The sequence below is a fragment of the Ovis canadensis genome, chromosome 4, assembly GCF_042477335.2.
Source record: "Ovis canadensis isolate MfBH-ARS-UI-01 breed Bighorn chromosome 4, ARS-UI_OviCan_v2, whole genome shotgun sequence".
NCBI classification, from domain to species: Eukaryota; Metazoa; Chordata; class Mammalia; order Artiodactyla; family Bovidae; genus Ovis; species Ovis canadensis.
Genome location: NC_091248.1, coordinates 83,775,382 through 83,799,699, shown reverse-complemented (window position 1 = coordinate 83,799,699; position 24,318 = coordinate 83,775,382). Strand labels below are relative to the sequence as shown.

The following is a 24,318-nucleotide window of genomic DNA, read 5'->3' as shown; positions in this document are numbered from 1 at the left end:
CCCGGCCTTTATGGCACACCCTCACTGCCCATTCTTTGAAGTTTCCTCTGTCTGCAACAACAGAGGGCGTCCCAACCTGGCGGCAGGGTGGGGGTGGGGGTGAGCGGACGCCCCATCCTCCGTTGTCCCCGTTCCCCTTTTCCGCACCCAAACACAGATAACTTTGCAGAAATCGAGGGCAGAGGGGCGGGGAGGCAAGAAAAGAAAAGTGGGGTAGGAGGCTGAACCCTCCGCCACATCTAGAAGGCGTTCGGGCCTCCAAGTTGTGGCAGTTTCCCCCGCAGCCCTTTACACCCCATAAACGGTAACAGCCCTCATTTTCTTTTATGGCGCTTGGGGCTGGTCGGTTGCCCGGGCTCTGCCTCTGTCAGGACTTGTGCTTGGGAGAGGTGTTCGGGGCGGGCCAGCCTGGCAGGATGCGGGGGGAGGGGGTGCGGGGGCGCAGGCAAAATCCAGTCCCCTGGGAGCTGCCACTGTCCGTGCCCGCGGCCACGTTGGGGCGGCCGGGATTCAGATTCCCTCCTGGTAGAGGCCTTAGGAGGCAGTTCTCAGTCCTGCCACTGCCTTCCCAGCTTCCCCTACCCACCCCACCAGGGAAGATCCAGGGCCCCCTCCAGTCGCGGTGGACCCGGGTTTGGGGAAATTCTTGGGGCTCCAAGACGAAAGAATGGTCATTCCCAGGCACTGGACAGCGGTAAGCGACATCCCAGCCCAGCCAACTTCTCTGAAGCCTCCCCGCAGTCCCGCAACCGGACACAAAGCCGGGAGCAGGGCCTCTCCGCCCCTTGTCCACTGTTCCTCTGCTCGCAGACTGCAGTCGCCAGGCAGCCGGCGGGGGAGGCAGAGCGGAGGGCCGCCTGGTCTGGCTGCTGCAGGTTCATGCTCCCAAGCCAGGGACAAGTGAGCTCTGTCCTTCCTTTCAGCCGGCCTGCCACTCCCCAGACTACCCAGGCTCCCCTGCCCCAGAGAAGAAGGTGCAAAGAGCTGACCCGAAAAAATTAGAAAAGAATCAATATATTTTATTGGCAAAAAGTTAAATATCATTTTAACACAATTTGGTCAGTAGGCCTTGAGGTAACTATTGCAAAATATACAGTGTGCGTTCAGCCTGATGGAAACCCCAGATTCATCAAGGATACAAATATACAGTAGCCCAATGGCGGTTTCATAGTGTATAATTTATTATCAATAAAATTAACTCCATTACAATAAGCATTCATTTTTTCCCCAATTAAAATTAAACATAAACCTTAGGTAGTAACCATCTGCACATACGTAGTATAGCTCCAAATTTCCTCACTGTTTGGTGCAAAAACAATATTCAAGCTTGTTTACTTTTTCTTTAATATGTGGGTTATATATATACAATGGACAAGATAGATCTAGAGAGCATGTAGAAACTAAAATGTCCGCATTTCAAAAATGGAGAAAACCATGAATCTATGCATCCCGGAGAATGCTTTCTTTTTTTGTTTTAAAATTTTATGTCACTGGGAAATCCTTACAGCTAGTTTACAATCAAAGGTTAACAGCCTAGTTACACAGAAGACATATTCCACTACAGAGCTATACTCTATGCAACTGCTTTCTCCCCTCATAAACAACCTGAGTTCAAATCGAATTCTAGCTTTCACAATCACAACGGGTGCATCACCCATCACAGAAGTTTGAGTCACAAAACATAATTACCACAATAAAACACAGTATTCAAGTATCTGGGCAGATTGCTCTGCCGCACAAACAGCAAATTAAATTAACTACACACAGTCTAAAAACTATACAGCCCGCCGTCAATAGTTGTGCATTATAAAAAGGTAGTTTTTTTGTTTAAGTCAGGAACAGGTAGATTTTTTTTTAAAATATATACAAGCTAGCACATAGAACCATCATCGCTAATGCCCCCGCCTTTTTTTTTTAATCTTATAGAAAATGGAAAGCTTACAATACCTCCTCCATCAAACTGGCAGGCCAAGGAACCAGCCTGAACAGGGTTTGCCTAGGACTTGAGGCCTGGCGTATCCAACCGCCTTGTTGGAGGCCTAGGTGGAGGCTGGGGTGGGGTGGGGTGGGATGGGGGTAGAAGGGGACGGGCAATTCTCTCTAGCTCTCTCTTTTCTAAACGAACTCGAGTCGCATCACTCGTCTTTCGCTCGGTCCTTGTTGATTTTCTTCATTTTCATCCTGCGGTTCTGGAACCAGATCTTGACCTGCCTCTCTGTAAGGTTGAGCAGTCGGGCCACCTCGTACCTGCGGTCCCGGGTGAGGTACATGTTGAACAGAAATTCCTTCTCCAGTTCCAGCGTTTGGTGTTTTGTATAGGGGCAGCGTTTCTTCCGCGTGGAGCGAGCGTGGAGCCAGTTGGCAGCCGGGTTACCTGCGGGTGGGGGACAGAGATTGGGGGATTTAGGAGGTGAATAAGCACACCCACCCCTCTCCGCTGGGGGCTAGGAAAAGTCCTGGGGTCTTCAGCCAAAGTGCAGGACGCTGCTGAACTGGTTAGGGAAGGCAGCCGAGCCTCGGATACAATGGAACCCTGGCAGACAGACGCAGGGACGGTCACTTACAATTGCACGCCTGTAAACCTCGGCTCCCACCCCCCCCCCCATCCCATCCAGACCCTTCTTTCTCCTCCTCTGTCCTCCTTCCCCCTCCTCTGTTTCCTCCCACTCTCCACAAGTTGTGCAAGAAGTGAAATTTGCAAACAGATCTCTTTCTTGTCACACGGGAGGAAACCACGCTGCCATGCGTTCCTTAGCAAGCTTAATATTCTATTCTCCCTCTCACTGACTCTCTTTCCTTCCCACCTTTCCATCTACTCTCCCCATTCCTTATTTTGACCTCCCTGGAAGGCTGTGGGAGCTGGCCAGGCCGGTATGGCGCCCCTAGGCACCCCAAGGCCGTAGATCACTTCTCCAGTTTATTTGAAAAATCTAGCACGGGGACTCTCGCGTCCCGGTCGCCTGCAGCCGCATCTTAGGCAGGGTTTACGCCGCCACTGGCTGAAGCAAGAAGTGGAGAGAATCGGCCGTCTTCCCCAGAGTCCCGGGTCAGGCTGCCCGGGCTGCAGTTGCTACCGCCGCTCCCGGACAACCTAGCCGCACAAAAGGCTTTCTCTGACGCGTCGCTTTCGAAGAATCTCGCCCAGAGTATCTCTGTCTTGGTCCCGGGCAAGCCAAGGAGAGGGTCACCAGGTCTCGGGTCGTCCTGCAGCGCCTGCCCCGCCCCCTCTCTAGGCAGCCGCCGCCTCCCCTCCCCCGAAGCCCGGCAGGCCGGCTTGTCACTGCTTTCTGGACTTGGGGGGCCCCATCCGAGGAGGCTTCCCAAACAGCAACTTCTGGCTCCCGCCCTTTGCTCAGGAGGCTCCCAGCGAAGGCGAATTCAGGCTCCGGAGAAAGCTGGAGGGCCGGCAGATCCGGGTGGCCGGCGTGGAGGCGGTGGCCGGCCTGGAAGGAGGAGACACTTACTGGGATCGATGGGGGGCTTGTCTCCGCCGCTCTCATTCTCAGGATTGTTTTCGGAGAAGGCGCCTTCGCTGGGCTGTTTTTCTCTATCAACTGGAGGAGAACCACAAGCATAGTCAGTCAGGGACAAAGTGTGAGTGTCAAGCGTGGGACAGTCACCCCTTCTGGCCGACAGCGGTTCAGGTTTAATGCCATAAGGCCGGCTGGAGGGCAAGCCCGCGAAGGAGAGCGCGCCGGGCGTGGGCTCCAGCCAGGAGCGCATGTACCTGCCGTCCGGCGCCGCCGCCGCCACGGGCGCCTGGGGGTGCACGTAGGGGTGGTGGTGATGGTGATGATACACGGCCGCGGGCACCGTGTTGGCGCCCGCCGCGTGCACCGGGTTCCACGAGGCGCCAAACACAGCCGCCTTGGACTGGAAGCTGCAAGGGCTGAAGTCGGGGTGCTCGGCCAGCGCCGCGGCCTGCCTGGGGGGCTGGCCCAAGGCTCCCGGCGCGTAGCGGCCCGCGCCCAGCTCATCCGCGGCATCGGCGCCCAGCAGAAATGAGTCCACGTAGTAGTTGCCAAGGGCCCCGGTGGTGGCCATCTCCGTGCCCCGCGCCTGGCCGGCCAGGCCCGACCCGCGGAAATTATGAAACTGCAGATTTCATGTAACAACTTGGTGGCACCAGGGGGGGGGGGAGTACAGTCACCTAATAAGTTGCCGGCGCCCGCGCCCCCATTGGCCGCGCGCGTCACGTGCCCGCCCGGCAGAACAATAACGCGTAAATCACTCCGCACGCTATTAATGGCCCGGTGTTTTGCAGTCATAATTTTTATAGCAAAAGCCATATGTTTTTATGCAAAGGGATCGTGGCGCTCCGCGATCGGGTTTGTTTTAATTGTGGCCAACGAAGATTAAAAGATCAAATCTGGCCTTGCCTCTGTACTCCCTCCCTCCCCCCCCCCCCCCCCCCCGCCACCTCCAGACACACACTTCTTAAGCGGACTATTTTATATCACAATTAATCACGCCATCAGCAAGACGCGGGTCCCGCGCGCGACTGCGGCCAGCAGAGCCCCTCACATAAAATTAGACAATAATTGAAGCCATAAAAAGGCAGCCAAATCGCATTCTCGCTCTACTGTATTTAAATCTATATTTATGATATTTCATAAGGAGTTATTGTTCAGAAGCCACACAGGCTGGTGGGAAGTTGGGAACGACCAACAGATTCGTTTGGCTCCTCGTGACTCGCAGCTGTAAAAATTTACGAGGACTTGGAAAGGTTAAATTAGACTGTTGTGTTTGGTTGGCGAGCTCCCTGTAAATAATCCTTGCGGTCCCTAGAGATGCGAGTTTACCCGGGGCTGGTCGAGAAAAGTCAAATTCAACGCAGTATCCATCCCAGACTGAGCCACCACCACCTCTGCCGGAGCGCGCTGGACAGGGACAGGCCACCGAGAAGCCAGCACCAATTGTGAACTCCCCTCCGGCATCTGCCCGACTGGAGCGCAGGGCGCCCGGGCAGCTCCCCAAATCGCTGCTGAGCCTCCAGCGAGGGCCCCACCGAGGAGCGGCCAGGGAGAGAGTGGCCAGTCTACCCTGGGGCCACGGATTTGAGGCCCTGATTGTGCCGCGCGCTCGGCTCCATCCCCGCGTACACGCACGACCAGCGCGCCCCGCTCGCGGTCCGCCGGAATCGCTATTCACACCCCGGGCGGACCCAATAGGCGTCCCAGCCGTGTGTGCCGACCTTGGAGGCCCTAATGCTGAGCTCTGCAAGCCTCGTCGCATTCCCGGAACCCGAACTGCGAAAAAACACGAAGCAGGATCAATGAAAGGCGAGTTTGCTGGCGAAAAAGCAGCTCCGCCTAAGAGACCCCTTGGCTCTAGTAGCTGGGAAGCCGTCACCGGAGCGGTTAGCCTCTGGGCCCCCGTATGAGTCCTGGGCTCCTTCCTTTCTGACCACTATCCCGGACCCGCCTAGGTTACCCACCCGACCCACGGCTCGGCAGTTACATGGCCCAAAACTCGGGCTGCAGATCAAGTCCAGGGCTAGAAATTAAAACAGGGAGGGGCACAGGGCATTGACTTTTAATCCTATTTCTTAGCTTGGCCAAATTGAGGAAGGTATTTCTTACTCCTTAGCGTCTTTCAGAGGTAAAAGACCTCGGCCTGTATGTTAATTGGGGAACAAAACAAAACAAAACCTACCCCCAATCTGAACAGAAACAGACGACTCCTAAAAAGGGGTAATTAAATTCACGTGTGAACATTGTGCCTGCAAGAGTGTGTTTCTCATTAGCCCTCTTCCCTGGCGGGGAGGGCGGGCGGGCGGCATCGGTCGCTTCCATCTTCTGTATTTCCTTCATCCTCCCCAACAGTTCCAGTAATCCCCCCAAACCCGGATACATCCCTGTCCCAGGCGAAAACCCGCAAATGCCAGGCTCTCCCAGAGAATGAGGCTGCGGAGCCGCGCAGAGAGCCACTGGGTGCCCCCTTCCTCTGCTCGCGCCGGAAGAGGGAAGTGGCCGACACAATGAACTCCGACGTGGCCGGTCCAGGCCGCCTCAGCCCCCTCCTCCCTAATATTTTCCTTTCCTTGTAAATTCCTCCGCCGTATCCCCACCCCACCGCAGCCCAGGGTGTCCTAAATATCGACCCCTTAGATTTTCATTAAGAAAAATTAACTCTGGAGGAAACCTTGACTCCTAATTGTAATTGTCTGCAAACAGGCTGGACACGCCTGGTTGCCTTTTCCTTTTTTTTTTTTTTTTGGTAACCAGAGAAGACACCAATTATTGTTAGTAAAATATGTTTAAAATAAAACAGGCTATGCTTCTTTAAATAACCTTAGACTTTCCAAATAGAATGGCTTCTAAATAATTATCCGGCATTGAGAATTAAACAGTCCTTACTGGTGCCAGGAAAAGGGGGAAATCACAAAACTAAATATTATTATTCCTATTTAGCCTACAGTTTTGGGGAGAGAATATTCAGGCTTTTGTGTTTGCTTTTATTTTGGAGGTGAAAGAGATTATGTGTGCATAAAGAAACAATAAGTGGGTGTAATTACGAACTGCCTTTTCTAGCCTGAGAGTTCAAAAACCTTGGCCTCCAAAACGAATCCACTACTCAAGTCCTGAAAAATGGCAGAGAGGAATTGAGGAGAATATCCTGTGACAGCCTCTCCGATAACAGGAGGGCAGGCTGGGCAGTGAAAATAGTTTCTGGGCTGCTGGAGCTGGGAAGGGAAGCACTGTTCCGTGTGCTTGCGCCTGAAGGCCCCTAGGTGTGTTGAATTCCCAGGGGTGGAAATTGTTTTCAGTTCCCGGTAATGAGAATGGCCTCACTGGCTTCAAACCGTGGACTACAACTTGGAATGCGGACACAGCGTCTAGAATTTAGGCCTCCTTTCCCCTATTATATGAAACACACTGGCACTGGAACGGTTCCCTTCTCTAGTATTGTCCCCACAAGGATGTCATATCTAACATCCTCTGACCCTAACAGAAACTACTGACAAGCAAACAGCCAATCTTTGCCCTACCGGGGCTCCCTTATCGCGATTAACGCCGGAGCCTGGACCAGCAGGCCGGGAATCCAGAGGAAGCTTTGTGGCAGTTCCCTGCGTGTCGTTCCACCGAGCCTGGCTGAGCCCAGGACTCAGCCTCATCTCCCCAATGAAGTCAGCGAAGGCCTCCTTGCCCTCGGAATGGGCACACAAAACGACGCGAATTCCCCCCAATCAGATCGCCTAGGCTGCAGTTCAGGACCCGCCGAGTAGGAACGCCAGGCCGCCGCCATCCGGTCGTGATCATAACCGAGGCCTTGCCTGGGCCACGGCACACCAGGCCGAGATCCACAGCCCTAGACAGCCGTGCCCCTCCAGCTCTTCCTCAGCAGATTCCCACCTCTGCTTGAACGCGCATGGAAAAATAAGACACCCCCCCACCCCGCTCTCCCCAAACAAGCCCTGTATCTCTCCCCCGGGTTCCTCCCAAAGGAATAGTTGGGGAGGAGACAGAAAGAAAGAAAACTGGACACAGGCTGAAAGCGGAAGAAAAAAGGAAGGAGTAAACAAGAAAAACAGAGGAAGGAAAGAGGAGGAAAGAGTCAAAGGCAGCTCTTGGGAGTAGACAGAGGTTTACAGAGAGAAGGGTAAGTGACAAGGCCAGTATCCCAGCCCCTGTCAGCCCTGTCCGCTTTCTAGTTTAGGCTGAATCTCCACTGCACTGGCAAAGCGATATTTCCTCATCTGGTACCCCGGATTGGGCTGGAGGTGAATGGCAGGAGAACGGCAGAGTCCCTGGCCAGGCGCAGGCCGGCAGCTGGAGAGGCCCAGGACAGAGGCGTGCGCCCCTGACCTTGAATGGCCCGGGGCTCAGAATTCCTACCACGCCCCTGGCGTCTGCGAAGGAGCAGGTAACCTGACCGTACCTGCTCCAGGCCAGGTAGGGGGGTGGGAGGGGGATGAGGCCGGCAGCCTGGCAGAGCGTTGAGGAGGCAGGGTCCAGACTCCTATGCGGGATAAGCCGAGGTTGCCATCGCAGGCCTGGCACGACCAGGGGTTGGATGCCCCGCCCGGACCGGCCCGGCCTCCGCGCGCACAGGTACCTGGAGACGATTTCAACTGAAGTAATGAAGGCAGTGTCGTGCTGTCGAGAGAAAGGTGGATCCCAACAACAGGAAACTACCTAAATCACCGACCAGTTCTGTTGCTGCCCGCTTGGCGCTGCCTCGCCCGCCGCCGCCGCCGCCGTTACTGCCGCCGCCACCACCGCCGCCAAGTGAGAACCCTGCGATCGGGCCTGGCCCCTCGCCAACCTGCGCCCGCCGCTGCCGTTGAGTGCCCCCGGGGCTGCCGTTAAGGCATCGCTGAGGAAGAAGCCACCGGCCCCGGTAAGGTAAACCTGGGAGAAGGAAGGTAAAGGAGAGAGGAAAACGGAAAAAGGAGAGAAAGCCCGAAGAGAGGAGGGAACGAGCAGCGTGCGCGCTTGTTTCCCAAATCTTGCAGCTCAGCGAGGCGGCGCGGCGCCGAGCGGCGGCAGCCCAGGGCGATTCGCATGCGCCAGGGACAGCTCGGAGCTCGGCTCCCTGTCTGGCCTCGGCTTCCCGCGCTCGCTCCCCGCCACTCGCTCTCCCCCTCTCTCCCTCCCCGCCAGCCAGCCAGCCGGGGCGCGCGCTCCCGCGCCCCCTCCCCCCTGCTGTCGCGCCCCCCCCACCCCCCGCCTCCCGCGAGCAGGAAACGCGTGGCCCCGCCGAGGGCGACCAGGTGGGGGAGGCCGTGCTGGGGGCGGGAGGACCCATGCAGCCCCGCCGCGGTCTACCTAACCGCTGCCGCGGACGCTAGTGACCCGCTGTGGGCCCATCCTGCTCCCCGGAATCCGAGGCTGGGGGTCATCGAGGACCAAGAGACCCACGAAATAGCCAGCCTCTGCGAACCTCCCAGGGGGCTCCCGAAACAAATCCTGTTTGGCTTCCTCTGTCTATGCAGCTCCCCTCTCAACTGAAACCACTGGTCCAAGACAGCCACAATCCAGATATACTAGCAAGTCATAAAACTGAACAAAAGCCGACAAACCTTACGGCACCAGGGCTATAGGGCCCAGACAAATTACGACCGTCTAGGTAATATTTAAATAGATGCCTAAAGTAATTGCAGGGGGCGCGGGCTAGTCCTCCTGTTGTAAAAACGGTGGACGGGATAAAGTGGAAGGTGAAGATAAGAAGTCAAAAAAAAGAGGTAAAATTAAAAAGCTTCATTCCACAGCTTTTATTCTTCTATAAGAACATAAACATCATCTTTTTTTCCACGCACAGCAGCATTACAATATTAATTTATTCTGATTTAAGATTAGAAGTAAATAGAGCTAGAACTAACATTTATAATAATGATAGAATGCATTTGCATAAAACAAGATTGGCAATTTTTCATAATAGACATTTATACAGATTTGTATTTTATAGTTTTTTCTTTTTCTGCACCTACAGGTTTGACCCTTTTATGCATGTAACTTCACAGTATAAAGGAAACCCAGCAATGTCTCCCTTCTCTAGTCTATTCCGCTTGCTCCAGCCCTCCTCGGCTTCTGTGAATTTTGGAAAGAAAAGTGGGGGAACAGGGCGGGGGAAACCTCTGCAGAGGAGGGAGAATCGTGGTGTGCTTGTCTTATGTTACCAGTGGTAACAATTATTTAATGACAAAAAATGCACTAAATCTGCATGTATAAACAAAACTACATTCTATTATTTATCTACAGCCAGAAGGACATGGAAATTCAAAGTAACTGAAATAATTTAGTCCCTCAATGCAAGACCTTACACAAACTGGAAGAGACGTTTCCTTCTCCTGGTCATTTCTTATTTTAAAGCTGAGCTATCTTACAGGGGAAGGAAAAATGAATCTTTCTGACTTTCTCAATTTTACCAATCAGCCAAAGTCAAACCCTTTTGCCAACCTGCATGTACATTTTTCTGCAAGCCCTTCTCTTTGCCAAGGAAAAAAAGAGAAAAGAAAGCCAAGGGCCTGTGCCCCCTGATTAAACACAGCCCTGCACTCCAGGCAGGCAAGCCCGGTGGCGGCTCCTTGCACCATTGACCTCAGGCCAGACACCTCAGCTGCCTACAATGGGACCTCCGCCTTCCGGCTAGGTCGCTGGCCCCGCAGGAAACCAGCTGCACGCGGAGGACAGAGGCCATTTCAAGCAGTGGAACCCCGAGACAGCACACCATCCCCGTCACCACTTGACACTTAAGACAGCATCTCTCTATAGAATTTTAGCGCGATATGGCTTTTTCCCCCAGAAAACAACAAATAAACCAGCACCAAGCAAACAGACAAAGAAACAAAAAGTCAGAACAAACCAGCCCTGCACAGATGTAACGGCCAGCGAGATGGCGAGTGTGGGAGGGAAGAACGGGGGGGCTCCGGCACAGGTTCGAGTTCCTGGGCAGAGCCGAAGACAAGAGGGAGGAGAACGGGTCTCTGGACGCGAAAAGAACCACATTGCCTGGAGCTTCATCAGGAAAAATTAAAGTTGGCTGTGAGCTCCCGGATCCGGTTTTCTCGGTTCATTTTCTTCAGTTTCATCCTGCGGTTCTGAAACCAGATTTTAACTTGTCTGTCCGTGAGGTGGACGCTGCGGCTGATCTCTAGGCGCCGCTCTCGAGTAAGGTACATGTTGAACAGAAACTCCTTCTCCAGCTCCAGCGTCTGGTGCTTGGTGTAGGGGCAGCGCTTCTTCCGGCCGCTCTTTGCAGTGAGCCAGTTGGCTGCGTTTTCGCCTTTGGAATTGCCTGGCATTTGAGAGAATAAAGAGGGGAAGGTTAAATCGAGGCCATGCGGGGTGCACGCAAGGGAGAATTCGGGTCGTCTCTACAGTATGAGGGATGCCCTGAGTCACCCAGAGAGAGCTATCCCTCCCCCCTCCGCCGCTTTTAGTTTGCCGAGGGAGAGCAGTTCCTCCAAAAGTCATGTGTAAAATCGAGTGGGCCTCCCATCTACACCTACTCTTACATTTTCCTCCACTTTCCCCCCCAAACACCTGTTTTAGCACAAAGCTGCCATGCGCTTGCAGAAGGAACGGACTGGGAGGGCAGGCTGTATATCTTGAACTTAACGCCTTTTTTTTTTGCCTCTCGCCCCAAGGCAGACAAGCATTTCCTGCAACCCCCAGGCTAGGGGGACAGGGGTGCCCACTTGGAAGGGGGGGCGGGCAACGTGGCTGTGTCTCACTCCAGCCCGGTGGTTACCCAAGGCCTGTTGAGAGGGAGAAGGGCATAGCTGGGAGCTAGAGAAGGCACAAAAAACTGATTGGGGTCAAGGGCCCTCCCTCACGTCTCTCCAGGAGCCAGGGACGTGCAGTCTGGGCGGTTTCGAGTTCCAGGGGAAGAGAAATGACCCCTCTCTGACTCTCAGATCAGGGCCCAGGCGTCCGGGACGGATCTGTCTTTTCTTCTCCCCGCAACAAGGATTCCCGCCCCTCAAGCAAGTTTGAAAAAAGCAAGGGGGATCGTAAACTCGAACTTCGCCGGTTAATGGGCTTATTTATTGGTGCTGGCGGCTGCTTATTTTGGATGCCTTACAAACATCCGCGCTATCTGCGGGCGAGCCACTTTCCCTCCCTCCCCCTCCCCCCCGCGTGGGCCGCGCCTCGCAGGCTGGGCCCAGACTCGGTTTTGGGTGCTCCGGGGCACGGAGAAGGGCATGCACAAGAGGGGAGTTGCTCGCCGGTGTCCTCGACTCCAGTCGGAGTGAGGGGAGGCGAGAGCAAAGAACGTCTGAGTGTGGGGCGCTAAGCCGGGACATGAATTTTTTACTGAGTCCCCACGCCCAAATATTAAAAAAGCAAGTTCACAAGGTCAGCCTGCCTGAAGCTCGGGCCAAGGCCGGCCGGCTGCTGTGCGGACTCCTGGCTCTCTGCTCCTTCCCTTCTCTTGGTCTGCCTGTCTGCCAGCCCGCCTGACTGCGGAGCCCTTCAGCGCGCCCTGCTTACCCAGGGAGTCCTTCTCGGGCGAGGCTTTGCTGCTCTCGGAAGGGGCCGGGGAGAGCTCCTCCGCGGCCGAGGACGACGCGTGCGCCTCCTCGTCGCCCTGCGAGCCCCCGCCGCCGCCGCCACCGCAAGCCAGCGTGGGGGGCGGCGGCGAATCGAGGGCTCGCTCCTTCCGGGCTGCATCCACCGAACTGGAGGCGAGCGCGGGTGGCGGGTCGAAGCCGCGCCCCGGGGGCTGAGCGGGGAACGGGCCGGCGCCGAGCTGCGGCGCGCCGCCACCGCCGCCGCCGTAGCTCTTGGCGGTGCCATAGGCCTGAGAGAGGCGGAAGTAGCCGGGCACTGGCACCCCGCTGGAGGTACCCAGGGTGCAGCCGTCGGGCGGCGGGCCCCGCGGGAAGGGGGCCAGCTCTGCAGCGGCAGACGAGCCTTTGGGGCATTTGTCAGCCGAGTCGTAGAGGCAGTAGGAGCTCTCCTCTTTGATGTTCTGCGCGAAAGAGCACGAGGTGGCCTGCGGCGGGGGCTGGGGTGGTTGCGGTGGGGGCGGCGGCTGGGGCTGCTGCTGCGGCGGCGGCCCTTCGGGCTGCTCCATACGGCACGACCTGGGCGCTTCCAGCCACAGGTCTATAGGCGCCGGCGCATAGCCGTGCGCCCCGGGACCCAGGCCCCCGCTGCCACCACCGCCGCCCGGCGACGCCGCCTCATTGCGCTTGCCTCCCAGAGCCGGGAAGATCCCGCAGCTCTGCAGCCCATAGGGCAGGTCGGCGGCGGACGGCAGGTAGACCCCGCCGTGGGCGTAGTAGCCGCCGCCGCCGCCGCCGCCCCCAGCGCCGCTGCCACCACCGCCAGCCTCGCCTCTGCCGGAGCTGATGAGCGAGTCGACCAAAAAAGAGTTCGCGGCGGGGCTCTCCGAGCATGACATTGTTGTGGGATAATTTGGCGAAGGAAGCAGATAGCCCTTTCTGGCTGACATTTCTTGTGCAAAACATGCTGAATACGATTAGCAATCCCCCCGCACCGCGGCGGGCGCCCGCAGCCAATCCTGAGCCAGAGTTTCCGCGCGACCACTCCCAGTTTGGTTTCGTAGGCGCGGGGCCGCTCTCCGAGGGCGCCCTCCAAGCCCGCGATTGATATAAATATGTAATCTGTATTGATGGGCCGCAAGACGCACACCCGATACCTCAACCCAAAGGCCAGAAGCGACGGGGGCTGCCCCAACGTGGCTGCTGGGGGGCCTGGCCCCTGGGCTCGCTCCGCCCATGCCCGGACGCGCGCCCTCCTTTGGGGTCTGTTTGAAGGGCCCCTGGGCCCCATGCAGTTAACAAGTGGGGTGTTTATGGTGCGCACCCCGGCCCTCTTTGGGGGCTCCCTGTTTTAATTTTTCGAATCAGCCACCAGACTTGGGTGCACTCTTAAAACACTAAGGGGGGCCTCAGTGCCCCAAGTTCTTCCCATTCAGCCCCAGACCGGGAACTCTATCCCAATGTGGGGGACCTAGTCCTAAAATCACCAGGATTTTCAAAGTTTCCGAAATCCAGAGGAGAATGGAAGCTGGCAATAGCCACTTCTTTCTAGCATCGCTCACCGAACTTTCCCCAAAATGCAGTGCCCTGGTCTCTCAGCCCCAAACCCACTCCACTCCTCCTCCGCCAGTGGGTTGATCCTGTTAGGATCTTTGCCTATGGTGTGCTCACCTGGCTTGCCTTCTCTGCAGCTCCTGTTGGTGAACCTTGGTGGGCTGGCATCAGTGGGGGGGTCGAGGCGACTGACAGCTTTGGCTGAAAGACTTCCCCACCCTTACTCCAAGGCCAGAGCCAGGTCCAGGCACCCCACAGCCACATCACCCTTGCAGCCTCCAAGCTGATACGCCTTTTGGGGGGAAGTGAAAGAAGTGTTGATCTTGAGGGTCTTTGGCTTACCCAGAGGGGAAGACCTGGAGGGGGAAACTTGGGTGGGGTATGCCAACGAACACCTCTGCCACCCAATTCTCGAATTCTCCCTTTAGCCTTGGCATTTGCACGAGGAGGCTACAAGAACCAGTGTCACCACACTCCTGCCTCTGTCCCCTCCCCTCCCCTCTTCCCCCCTCCCCTCCAAACCCACGGATGGGGCAGCCCTCACGCCCGTGGTGTGAGCATTTTAACGAGGCCCGCGGTGAGGAAATCCGTTCCCTGTGAGGCCTTGTTGGGCTTGTGGCCCAGTTATAGGCACGTTCGGAGGCCAGGCCCTTTGCTCAATAGACACCCAGGCCTCCTCCTTCCCTGGTCGTAGGGACCGCGCTCTTGGTGAACTGGAAAGGGCCGGCTCAGGGCGCTACCCCCCAAGTGTGGGCCTCATACTTGTCTCAGGAAACGCGGCCTTTTCCGGCCGGATCCAGGGAGCCCAGCAGGTCGCTGCCTTGTCCCGGGCCTGCGGGCTAGGGCTAGAGCCCTCCAGGATGCCCCAGGCCTGCCCGCTCCGCCAGCTCCGGCCCCTGCAGCGGGCTTGACGCCGGCATCCCGGGAAGCAGACAGCTCAGGCCTCGGCGGGCGGCGGCGGGGAAAGACCCTTGCATCCCGAGTGATTTGCCAGGCACTTGGCCTTGTTCTTCCCAGTATGAACCCAGTCGGAGGAGGAAGCCGAGCCTGAGAGGACCCAGAGAGAGCGTACGGGAGAGCAGGCGGCAGAGCCCCGGCGCTGGCTTCTGAGATGTAAGCACGCAGTTGCGGTCTCTGCCGGCAGCGGCTGCTCCGCTCGGCGCGCAGCACCCGGAGGCCGCGCCACTGCTTGCGCTGCGCTCCAGCCACTTCTACCTCTGCGCCCCGGGGAAACCGGCTCCGCGGACTGGGCCTCTGGGGTAGAGAAGAGAGGAACAGAAAGAGAAAGAAAGGAAAAGTGAAGAGGAGAGAGGGAGAGGAAAGAGAGAGAGGTAGGAAAGGAGAGCGCCAACTCGCTCCAATTCGACAGATTCTTGAGGCGGCAGTAGCATCGCCGCCGAATCAAGTAAGGGATCGGTGCCGAGATCAGGAAATGTCCTTCGCTCTCCGTATTGCTCAAACGCCTCAAACGCACAAGGCCAAGGCAAATTTTCATCAGGCTAGGCCCACGAGGTCAACGAACTTGAGGACCAGAAGTTTCAGAGTAAGGCAGCCTAGGACCTTTCCCCAGATGGGCTTGGTCCTTACCCAGCTTGTCAGGAGAGTGAAACTGACTGGGACTGTTGTGTTCAGCAGTGCTACTGGGAAATGCCACAAAGCCAAGGACTGGCTGAGAAGGGGGCTTTGCCCTTTAGTACAGTTCATGCCTATCAGGAAATTTCTGCCCAGGGGGAAGTAGGTTCTGAGCATAGGAGAGGGTCCCTAGAGAAGAATGAGCCCCAGCAGGCAAGTGGGCCAGGACTGGGTGCTTTTCAGTTAAAATTATGCAAAAAGCATCTTCCCAGGCCACAGGTTCAGAAGGGCCAGTGGCCACAGGAGAAAAATGCTTGATAGTGGAGGCTAAATAAAATAAAGTGAAAGACAATGATCTAAACTTGTCTTTCTTAATATTTTTGAAAGTTGGACCCCCTTTGGTAAATCTAAGGCCATGTTCTGACTCTTACCCTGTGAAAAATGCAAATCTGTGTATTCCCACAATTTGACCCAGTCATTTCCAGGGAATTCACAGACATCCCCCCCCCCCCCCCCACCAAAGCCTTTTCCTTGTGGGAATTCAGTAGCCCTGCTAGTTTGACTTGTAAGACAAGCTGGGTTCCCGGCTATAGGCGCTCGGGCCCTGTCTAGTCAGAGCTCTGTAGGGTGGCCAAATGGCCTTCTAGGCTGACTGGGATCCAAGAGCATGCACTCTCCAACCAAGGTTACAAATAATCATTTTGGTGCCGTGTCTTATGAGAAGGCCACCACAGCTGAAGAGCAGAGAAGGCGGAAAGCCGGCTGTGAGCTCACAGACCATGGCATTGGCACTTGAGTCTTCACGGACCTTTGGGGAGAGTTGGATGTTTCTCCCTAGCATCTTTTCCCTGCTTCTAATAAGCCAAATGGGATGTTGAGTTGTGCTGTTTCTTGCTTGGGGGGAAAAAAAAAACCACAGAATAAGTAAGCCAGTGTGGGATCTTCTCTCTGGCCCAGGTTGGCCACTCTGCCTCTACTGCTGAGCCGAGAGCGAGAGTGAATGGAGAGCCTATGAGTGCACTTGGGACACAGATTGGCTTGCCCCGCTGGTTTGGACAAGAAGATATCCACACAGCAGAAGCTCAAGTCAAATGCCTGCTGCCTTCTCAGTTAGTCTCGGAGCTCCCAGCATCCCCGACTGCCCCCAAGGCTCCACACTCCCCAGACTGTAACACTGAGGTGTTACCTTCCTCAATAAAATATTCCATTTATTGATCATCTCAGCTTTCCCAGGGTTCCCCACCCCCAAGAAATTAAGAAAAGCAACTCAATGGTCGGCCTCTGGATATTCTTTCCCTCTCGTCCATTTGCCTCCTTTTTCTCTCTTTCCTACTCTTTCCCAGCTGCCGAATTTCTCTCTTGGTGGTCAGAATGCATTTGACCTAAAACTCTCTAGTGTCTGCCTGCTTCAACCAGGCCTGTGCAGTTGCCGGGGCCCACATTTTATTTAGGAGTAAATATTGCTCATTTCTACCTGGTTCATTACACCCCATTCAGCTATGGAGCTGAAGTAAATGCCAGGCTAGTGAAATAAGCCCTCTGTTGAGAATTACCCTGCAGTTTACAGAAAGTGCATTCCCTCTCCTGAGTAGGCCCTTGCAAACTACGGGAAATAATAAACTGATATTATAAAAAAAAATCTTACAAAGAATACCAGGTACTGAGATTGAGATAGCCAGTAAACAATTCGTATCTGGAGGTTGCTCTCAGCGCTTTCTGGGCGCAGTGTTATCTGATCGGCTGTGGAGTGGAGATGCCGCCCCGGAGAGGGAAAATAAATGCTACTTTGACATATTCGGCTTTAACAAAAATTCTGGACTTTTTCAATTCATGTATTTACCGCATAGTTTAAATTTTGGAAGGAGCAAAGGCCTGATTCTCCCATTCGTCTTTAAGAATGTCAGCATTTTCAGGGATGCAGTATTTGATGTGTCTTCTTAGAATCAAACAACCTATCCCTAAACAACCTATCCCTAAACAACCTGCTTAAAAGTTTTTTCTAAATCCAACCACTGAACTGGCCCTTCTCTCCTGATGGGGGAAGTGTTGGAGACTTTTTTCGTACATGCCTCACATACACCCCTCAATTGCAGTATCCTCAGTTTTGTCCATCATAAACTGCCTCTGGCCTGGAAACGATATTAGGAAAGGCTCAGGCTGCAAAGAGCACTGTGTGGGCGCCCACTCCTTGCTTTATTCTGGCAGAGTTTGAGAGACCATACTCAACAAAGACTGGTGACTGTGATCGGCAAAATTATACACTCATACACGGCAGGCAGCATCTACTTTCTCTAAGATTCCCCCCACCCCACTAACCCATGCACGGTATATTTGTAAAAAGAAAATAACCATTTCAAGAAACTAATGAAAACACACTGGAATAAAAAATTTAAATATAGAAAAAGAGGGAATTTGAGTTTGGCTTCCGAAATGTAAGTGACATGATTATTTTAAACTTGTTTTATGACAACTCTGATGGAGAGATTGTTTGATCAGAGTTTATTCCCACTTCCAGCCTTGGGAAAATGTATTTACCAATACAATTTTTGCATGTTCGCAAAATATGCAAAATATCTCATTTTTACATCTAAGAAAATTGCTGCAAACCTCCAGCCAGGTTTATAGCGGTACAGTCCAAATAAGCAACACAGGTTTCTCTGGCAGCCTCAAAAATATAATGCGACTTCTCCTAATTGGCCTTTTTTGGAACAAAGGTTACCTCCAGTCTGTTGGGCAAACCTAGAGAACGCACCTAGTAGGAAATCAACTACTTCCCTGACTTCTGCCCCAGGGAATAAGCCCGCCCCAGTGACCACAGTCGCTGACCACTTCATTGTTTAGAGGAGAAACTCTGCTTTCCCCAGTCCCGCCATCTCCTTTTTTTTTTTTTAACCACTATAAGCCCGTATGCCAGCACAGCCAGGAAGATGCTCCCCATCCCTGTTCATCCCGTTCTGAGTATTTCTACAAAATCTAAAGATCGCCTCAGGTGAAATGCTGGCGCAGAGAGTTAAAACCGTCAACTTCTCCAGTGGGGCCTCCCCTGCTTTCCAACCTTAGGGAGCGTTGGGAGAAGGGGGGTGGGGTGGGTTGAGCGCCTATAGCGTCACCCCCGAGCTCACACACCCAGCCACTTTCCCCAGCCCTGCTCAGACACCCGGCCCCGCTCCCGCCCAAGCCAGATTGAAATTGCTAAACTTGGGGCCTCTTACCTTGACACATTTCCGAAATCACTGCCAAGGGACAGCTGGCTTCTCCGCGCCGCGACGCCTGCGAGGCCTAGAGAAAGCGCGTTGCTTTAAATTACAGCGCCAACCACTTCTTGAAGGTGAGCCCCCTTTTTTTTGATACGGAGGAGAGCGGGACAAGTGAAATAAGGTAACGTGCTGCTCTTAGTATCAGAAGCAAACAAAGGCCAAGAATCGCGCTGGGGTTCCCCGCTCCCCGGCGGCTTTGACATTGATCGGAAGTGCGCCATCTCGTGGCGGCCGAGCGCCTAGACCCGGCCCGAACTCCAGCCCGCAGCGGGGAGAGGAGAGCAGGCTCAAGTCAGAGACAAGAAGGAGAGAATGTGCCCAGCCCGCTGCTAAAGAGATCTCATTTTTACATCTAAGAAATTGCTGCAAAACCCCAGCCGGGTTTATAGCGGCGCATTCCAAATATGCAAATTGGCCGGCCCCGGACGGGTTTACGACCACATTGTCACAGCCATCGGAGGATGGGCTTTTATAGGGCTCAGAAATCAAACCCGCGCCCGCTCGCCGCCGCCCGCCGTCGAACAGTCCTCCTGGCTAGACTCTCCCTAGCAACTTGTGAGACTTTGGTTAATCTTTAACCGTCCCAAAGGAAGTCTCTCCTTAAATCCTGGGCTTCCCTGTCCGCTCCCTCCCTGCCCCGCAGGAGAGTCCTTGTTCACCTCTGTGTGTCTGTCTATCAACCTAGACATTCATCTCGGGGTCTGTCCCATTTCCCTTTGAGCTTGATTTCCCCAGTCGCGCCAGTTAGACAAACACACAAACAAATAAACAAAGCGGGGGTCTGGGGTCTGGGGCCTGTCTCCAAATTCCATCCCCTCTGCTGCTCTCTCTGATCCTGCCTGGGTGGCTAGGGAGAGAGAATGGGATAGGGTGGGGTGGGATGGGGTGGGGTGGGGTGGAGTGGGGGGCAGTGGGGGTGGGTGGGGTGGAGGGTGGAGGGTGGGGGTGGGGTGGACAAACAAAAGGCACTGGCCTTTCACCCTGCCCCTCAAGGTTATGGGTGATGTCCAAATTTAAGGCAGAAGTTCAAAGGCAGGAAACAAAGAAAACCAGCATCTTTCTTTCCCCAAAGGGAAAAGGCAGCCTCAGCTGAGAGCTGGGGAGAAAGCGCCCTTAGATACTCCTGTGAGTCTGCTCTTTGTACCCAGACCAGTCTCCCCCTTGCTGAAGGGCTCCCCAGGGGACCCTAGAGTGTTTCCACTTCAGGCCTTCTAGTCTGGAGATGAGTGAGCCCAGCCTGGGATCAGACCCATTGGCCACCTCAAGTCCCAAGGCTTTCTCTCAGGGCTGGGTCAGTCTGAGGGGATGAAGCCCCATATTCCAGGCCCTGGGATACCCCATTCATTCCTGAGACCCCCACTTCCCCAAAGGACCTGGCCATTCACCTTGACTTCCTAAGCCTGGCTTCTAATGGAGTTAAACCCTGAATAAGCCACCTCCCCACTTCCTCAGGGGCCTCGTAACTTGCCTCTTTCCTAAGGAGATAGTGGTGCTGGGGGTGGGGGGGTGGGGGTGACATTTGGCAGTAAAAGGCGAGTAGGGAGAGGAATGTCACACCAGGACCCAATACTCAAGTTTCCACAGTCTTTATTTTCCTTGTGCCCCGTCGCCTATATACATGGTGCGACTTACGCGGTGGGCTAGAACGGAGGACAGGGCATTACTCCCTTTACATGCAGAGCCACCAGACGCTTCTTCACATGGGGAGGCAGAGGAGATTTAATGGGAGGGTGTCTACCTTTCTCAGCTGAGGTCCCCAGACCCTGACTGGCTGAACTACCTCAGAGTATCTCCCTAATGCTTTTCAAATATTGCAAAAAATTAAAAAGACCATTCCCAACACCCTTCCCATCCCCTCCAATACCCCAAAGGCAATCAACTAATGGCAAAAAAAAAAAAAGTGTTCAAACAAAATAGGTTATGGTTCCTTTATTTACAAGTCTTTTGAACACCATCCCTGTATGAAGCATACATTCAAATATTTTTAGCAGTGAGTGAGTTTAACCGTGGAACACTGTAAACAGATAGAGCCTTTAAATATTCTCTTCATCATCTTTTTCCCCCCTCTACATTGCATCTTTTAAAATTCACTTTGGTTCTTGCAGGGAAATATATATATATAATATAATATTTATCTTTTAAAATAATTCCAAATCACTCTTGAGCTCTTGGAAGGTCACCGAAAGCTTCCAAGCTCAGTTCTGGGGTGGCGAAGGGCAGAGTGAGGCGTGGAAACTAGGTGTTTGGGAGACTCAAGCCCCTTATGGCTGTGGACTGCTGGCCAGGCCCACCGCTTCACTGAGCAAATCCAAGCTTGAATTAAGTGTGGCATAGACTTTGCCAAATTGCCGCACTCCACAGGCATTTCCTGCAGGGATCCGGGGGCCAGCGGCCTGGGTGCAGCCTCTAGGCTTTTTGATGTCTTCCACCTCAGGGAATGGTCTGCTCTGCCACTAGGCTTTAGGCCTAAAGTGGCAGGCCAGACGAAGACCCTCGTCGGTAGGAAAAACTAGGTGGGTTGCAGAAGGCAGTCAACTGCTAGAAGCTCGGGCCTAGGACAGTTCAGGGAGTGGCTAGGAAGAGTAGCGAGCCCGTGATGCCACCTGGGATGGTAAATTAGTTTTCCCCTCAAGGATCAACAGCTCTCTCCCACCTTGCATCGACCTCTTAATCCAGTCATCTTTCACATTAGCTTTGGAAAGCAGCCCCAATCCGACATCTAGGAATCCTCCCCTTTCCTTCTTCTCCTTTTCCCAAACTGAATTGGCTTTGGCGATCTTGACACAGGGGTCCTAGAGGTGACCAGGCTCCATGTGGAGGGTCCTGGGTTGGGATCATTTTCCCTGGGGGGCTGGGAAGGGTGCCCAGTCCCTGATGGAGACCACACCCAGCCCATAGCTCTAGCAGTCTCCAAAGGTGAACCACCAGAGGCCCCAAACCATTCATTCTCGTTGTTGGTGCACAACTCTCTGAATCCAAGTATCATTAGAAATCTTAACCACCACGGGACGGCCTCCTTCCAGGCTGTCTCCGTGTATTGCCTTTCCTCTCTTGCACATCTCCTTTCTTGAAAAGTCACCATGTGCCTTGACCTTGTCAAGGGCAAAATCTGCATATAATCTCCTGTGTATGAAGCCCCCCACCCAGGTCCAGCTGGCTGGAGCCTTTAGAGAAGCGGATTGGCCGAGTAGTACTGTAAACGGTCTCTGTTAATTTTTTTTTCCTTCATTCTTCTGTTCTGAAACCAGATTTTGACCTGACGGTCAGTGAGGTTGAGCATGCGGGATAGTTGAAGACGTTTCTCTTTGTTGATGTACACACTGAAGAAGAACTCGCGCTCTAGCTCCCGGATCTGGTACTTGGTGTAGGGGCAGCGCTTCTTTCGGGTTCGTTGGCCACCTGTGAAGGCCGAAAGAGGCAGGGAGTGAGCCAGGTGTGACGGTTGCAATCCATCCCAGAGCTCCAAGTGAAGGGAAAGGGCTGGCCTCAGGGAATGGAAGCCCTGCCCCAAGCCCAAGCAAGGTCCCCCCACTAGGTCCCTGCCTTCAGGCTCTTACTGCCGGCTGGGGGAAAGGCTGCGGGAGGAGGCTCAGCTCCGGATAAAAGCGAGCTCCTTAGATAGGCCCCCAGGGAAGCTGCTTACTCTGCTCCGGAGCAGAAAGGAGGGTTCCTCACTGCAACAGGCGAGTTAGTGCCGCGGAAACCGCTTTCAAAGCAGCGAGTGGGGGGTGCCGGCTGCCTCCAGCCCGGCCAGACTAAACAAACAGCCGCCCACGACCATTTCACCTTCCAGCACCTGGGCGGCCGAGTCCCGAGGCAGTAAAGGCGGCCCCAGCCCCAGACTTTACCGGCTACGGCGGGATTCGGCCCTCGTTAACATCTGGGGGCAGCTGCCGGGTCTTTGTCAGCTTAAGTCCTGGCCATCAGCTCCTGCCTCCCCAGCCAGCCCCCTGGCTTCCGCGGGATGGGGAGGGGGTAGCGGAAGCCCCCTACCCCGGGCCTTCCCTAAGGACCAAGGCCACCCAGCCATCCTGGTGCTCTGGCAGGGCTGGGGTGCTGTCCCCGATAGGCTGGAGGACAGAGGGGTTTCCCAGAGCTGCGGGCAGGCTCGACTTGCACCCCTTTCAATAAAACGCCACCAGAAGTAAAGAAAAAACCCGCTTTTGACAGATTGAATAACAATCGTAACATGCAGTCGGACAGAAGGCAGCACACGTAATTGCCACTGCGCCCAAGGAAAATGGCTTCCTTTGGACAAAAAGGCCAACTTTGGGTTAATTTGTTTCTTTTAATATATTGCTCGAGCTAAGCGGGCTATTTTATCTGTTAAACACGCTCCTAGCGCCATCGTTAAACAGCGATGCCTTTGAATCCCGGCCGGGACTGGAGTCCCGGCGCAACACATGGCTTTTATAAAAATCTCCGGATTACCTCGCTATCAAAGGCTCCCGAACCCTTGCAAGGAGAATTTACAGGCGCCCACCTCCGGCTCCCCAGCCCCGAGCTGGCCCCGAGCGGGGTCGAGCTGCTAGGCTTGGGAGCCGAGAAGGGAAAAAAAAGGGGAAAAGGGAGGTTTTTTGTGTTTTGTTTTGTTTTTGCAGGCATGCCTTGGCCGGTGGGTATTTCACGGCCAATTTCAGCACTCGCCACGTGATCCCGCCTTTTATAACAAAGTTTTGTTGGGGGGAAACCTAAAGGCCCTTCATAAACCTTATATGCTTATAAAACAGCATATAAAAATTTAACAGCGGTGCTGCGCTAGACTTCCAACTCCCCTTTCATAAAGCGCAGGGCGCGCTGCCTTTTATACGTACTGGAGCCGCCGGCCTTGTCCTCAGTGTGGCCGGAAGACGACTCGGGGCTGCTGCTGCTCTCGGGGCGCCGCCGCCGCTCCTTTTCCTCCGCCGCCGCCGCCGCCTCCCGGCAGCCGCCGGCGCCGCTGTCCGAACTTGAAGTTGCCGGCGTGCCCGTGGCCGCTGCCGCCGCCGCCGCCGCCGCCGCCGCCGCGGAGGTCGCCGCGGCCGCCGGGGGCCCCTTCTCGGCGCTCTTGTCCCCGGGGTAGTCGGAGGAGGCGAGGTTTTCCGGGGTGCCGTAGGCCGTCTCGAAAAACTGGTCGAAAGCCTGCGGCAGGACGCCGTTCCTGCCCACGGTGCTATAGAAATTGGACGAGACGGCGGGGGTGGGGTGGTGGTAGACGTTGGCCGAGCTCTTGGCCAGCACGTCGCCAGGCACGCCGGCCGCGCTGGGCGCCTGCAGGCAGTCTCTGTGCACGAGCTCCTCCGCGGAGTAGCAGTGGGCCAGATTGCCGCGGGGGTGCCATTTAGTGGCGGGCTCAATGGCGTATTCTCTGAAGGTCACTTCGCGCACGGGTTGGACCTGGGGCAGGTTGGAAGAGTAGGAGTATGTCATTGGGCGCGAAGACGGGGTCTGGGGTAGAAAAGAAGGGAGGCTGGAGAAATCTGGACCCGAGACGTAGTAAGTACAACTTGGCAAATACATGTTAGAGGAGCAGGGACCACGCTCATCAAAATCCATCATTGGGCTACCTTGGGCTCTCCGCAGTAGCCGAGCTTAACATGATTCTCCACTGCAGCTGCCTCTTTGAAGCGGATCCGTGAAGTAGAAATTTGGAGACGTAAGCTGACGTGGAAATCTATCCCCATCCTTAGCAGGGAGGTGCTGGTCATGTGACCCGATGTTGAAATTGACAAGCTGCGAGCGAGTCCGTTTTTTTTTTTTTTTTTTTCCCCTTTCCTTTTTTCCCCCCCTCCCTCCCCGGCTTCCTTTCTTTGTAGCCACCTCAGGGGAAGCAACAGATCGTCACTCGGTGTTCTCACCGAAAGCACGTAATCGCCGGTGTAACTCATGTTGGCTGGGGGGCCTCCCGGCGCGCGGCGAGGCTGGGTGCTACCCCGTGCCAATTGCTTGTGCTCAGCTGCACGGTGCTGGCCCTTGAGTGCGCCGAGGGCGGTGAGAGAG

The 24,318-nt window shown here is 54.9% G+C and overlaps 3 protein-coding genes and 1 long non-coding RNA gene across 5 annotated transcripts; 1 reads left to right on the top strand and 3 right to left on the bottom strand.

Moving 5' to 3' along the window:
• Window positions 1–998: 998 nt before the first annotated feature.
• Window positions 999–5,004, bottom strand: HOXA9 (homeobox A9). Of its 2 annotated transcripts, XM_069586771.1 has the most exons (3): window positions 3,728–4,398; window positions 3,465–3,554; window positions 999–2,374 (listed from the first exon to the last, which is right to left on the bottom strand). In XM_069586771.1, exons 1-3 carry the CDS (start codon window positions 4,287–4,289, stop codon window positions 2,136–2,138), a joined length of 891 nt encoding a protein of 296 aa, XP_069442872.1. In that variant the 5' UTR covers window positions 4,290–4,398; the 3' UTR covers window positions 999–2,135. The 2 variants fall into 2 exon arrangements, with proteins under 2 accessions (XP_069442872.1, XP_069442871.1); XM_069586770.1 differs by having other exon boundaries at window positions 3,465–5,004.
• Window positions 5,005–7,888: 2,884 nt separating this feature from the next.
• On the top strand, window positions 7,889–10,500 carry LOC138438833 (uncharacterized). The gene is made up of 2 exons (XR_011256477.1): window positions 7,889–8,343; window positions 9,436–10,500. It is a non-coding gene; the product is annotated as an uncharacterized lncRNA (long non-coding RNA).
• On the bottom strand, window positions 9,203–13,137 carry HOXA10 (homeobox A10). The gene is made up of 2 exons (XM_069586769.1): window positions 11,940–13,137; window positions 9,203–10,740 (listed from the first exon to the last, which is right to left on the bottom strand). The coding sequence occupies exons 1-2, from the start codon at window positions 12,904–12,906 to the stop codon at window positions 10,466–10,468; spliced, it is 1,242 nt and encodes a 413-aa protein (XP_069442870.1). The 5' UTR covers window positions 12,907–13,137; the 3' UTR covers window positions 9,203–10,465.
• An 8,265-nt stretch (window positions 13,138–21,402) lies between these two features.
• On the bottom strand, window positions 21,403–23,976 carry HOXA11 (homeobox A11). The gene is made up of 2 exons (XM_069586767.1): window positions 23,154–23,976; window positions 21,403–21,738 (listed from the first exon to the last, which is right to left on the bottom strand). The coding sequence occupies exons 1-2, from the start codon at window positions 23,875–23,877 to the stop codon at window positions 21,506–21,508; spliced, it is 957 nt and encodes a 318-aa protein (XP_069442868.1). The 5' UTR covers window positions 23,878–23,976; the 3' UTR covers window positions 21,403–21,505.
• Between the last annotated feature and the right edge of the window lie 342 nt (window positions 23,977–24,318).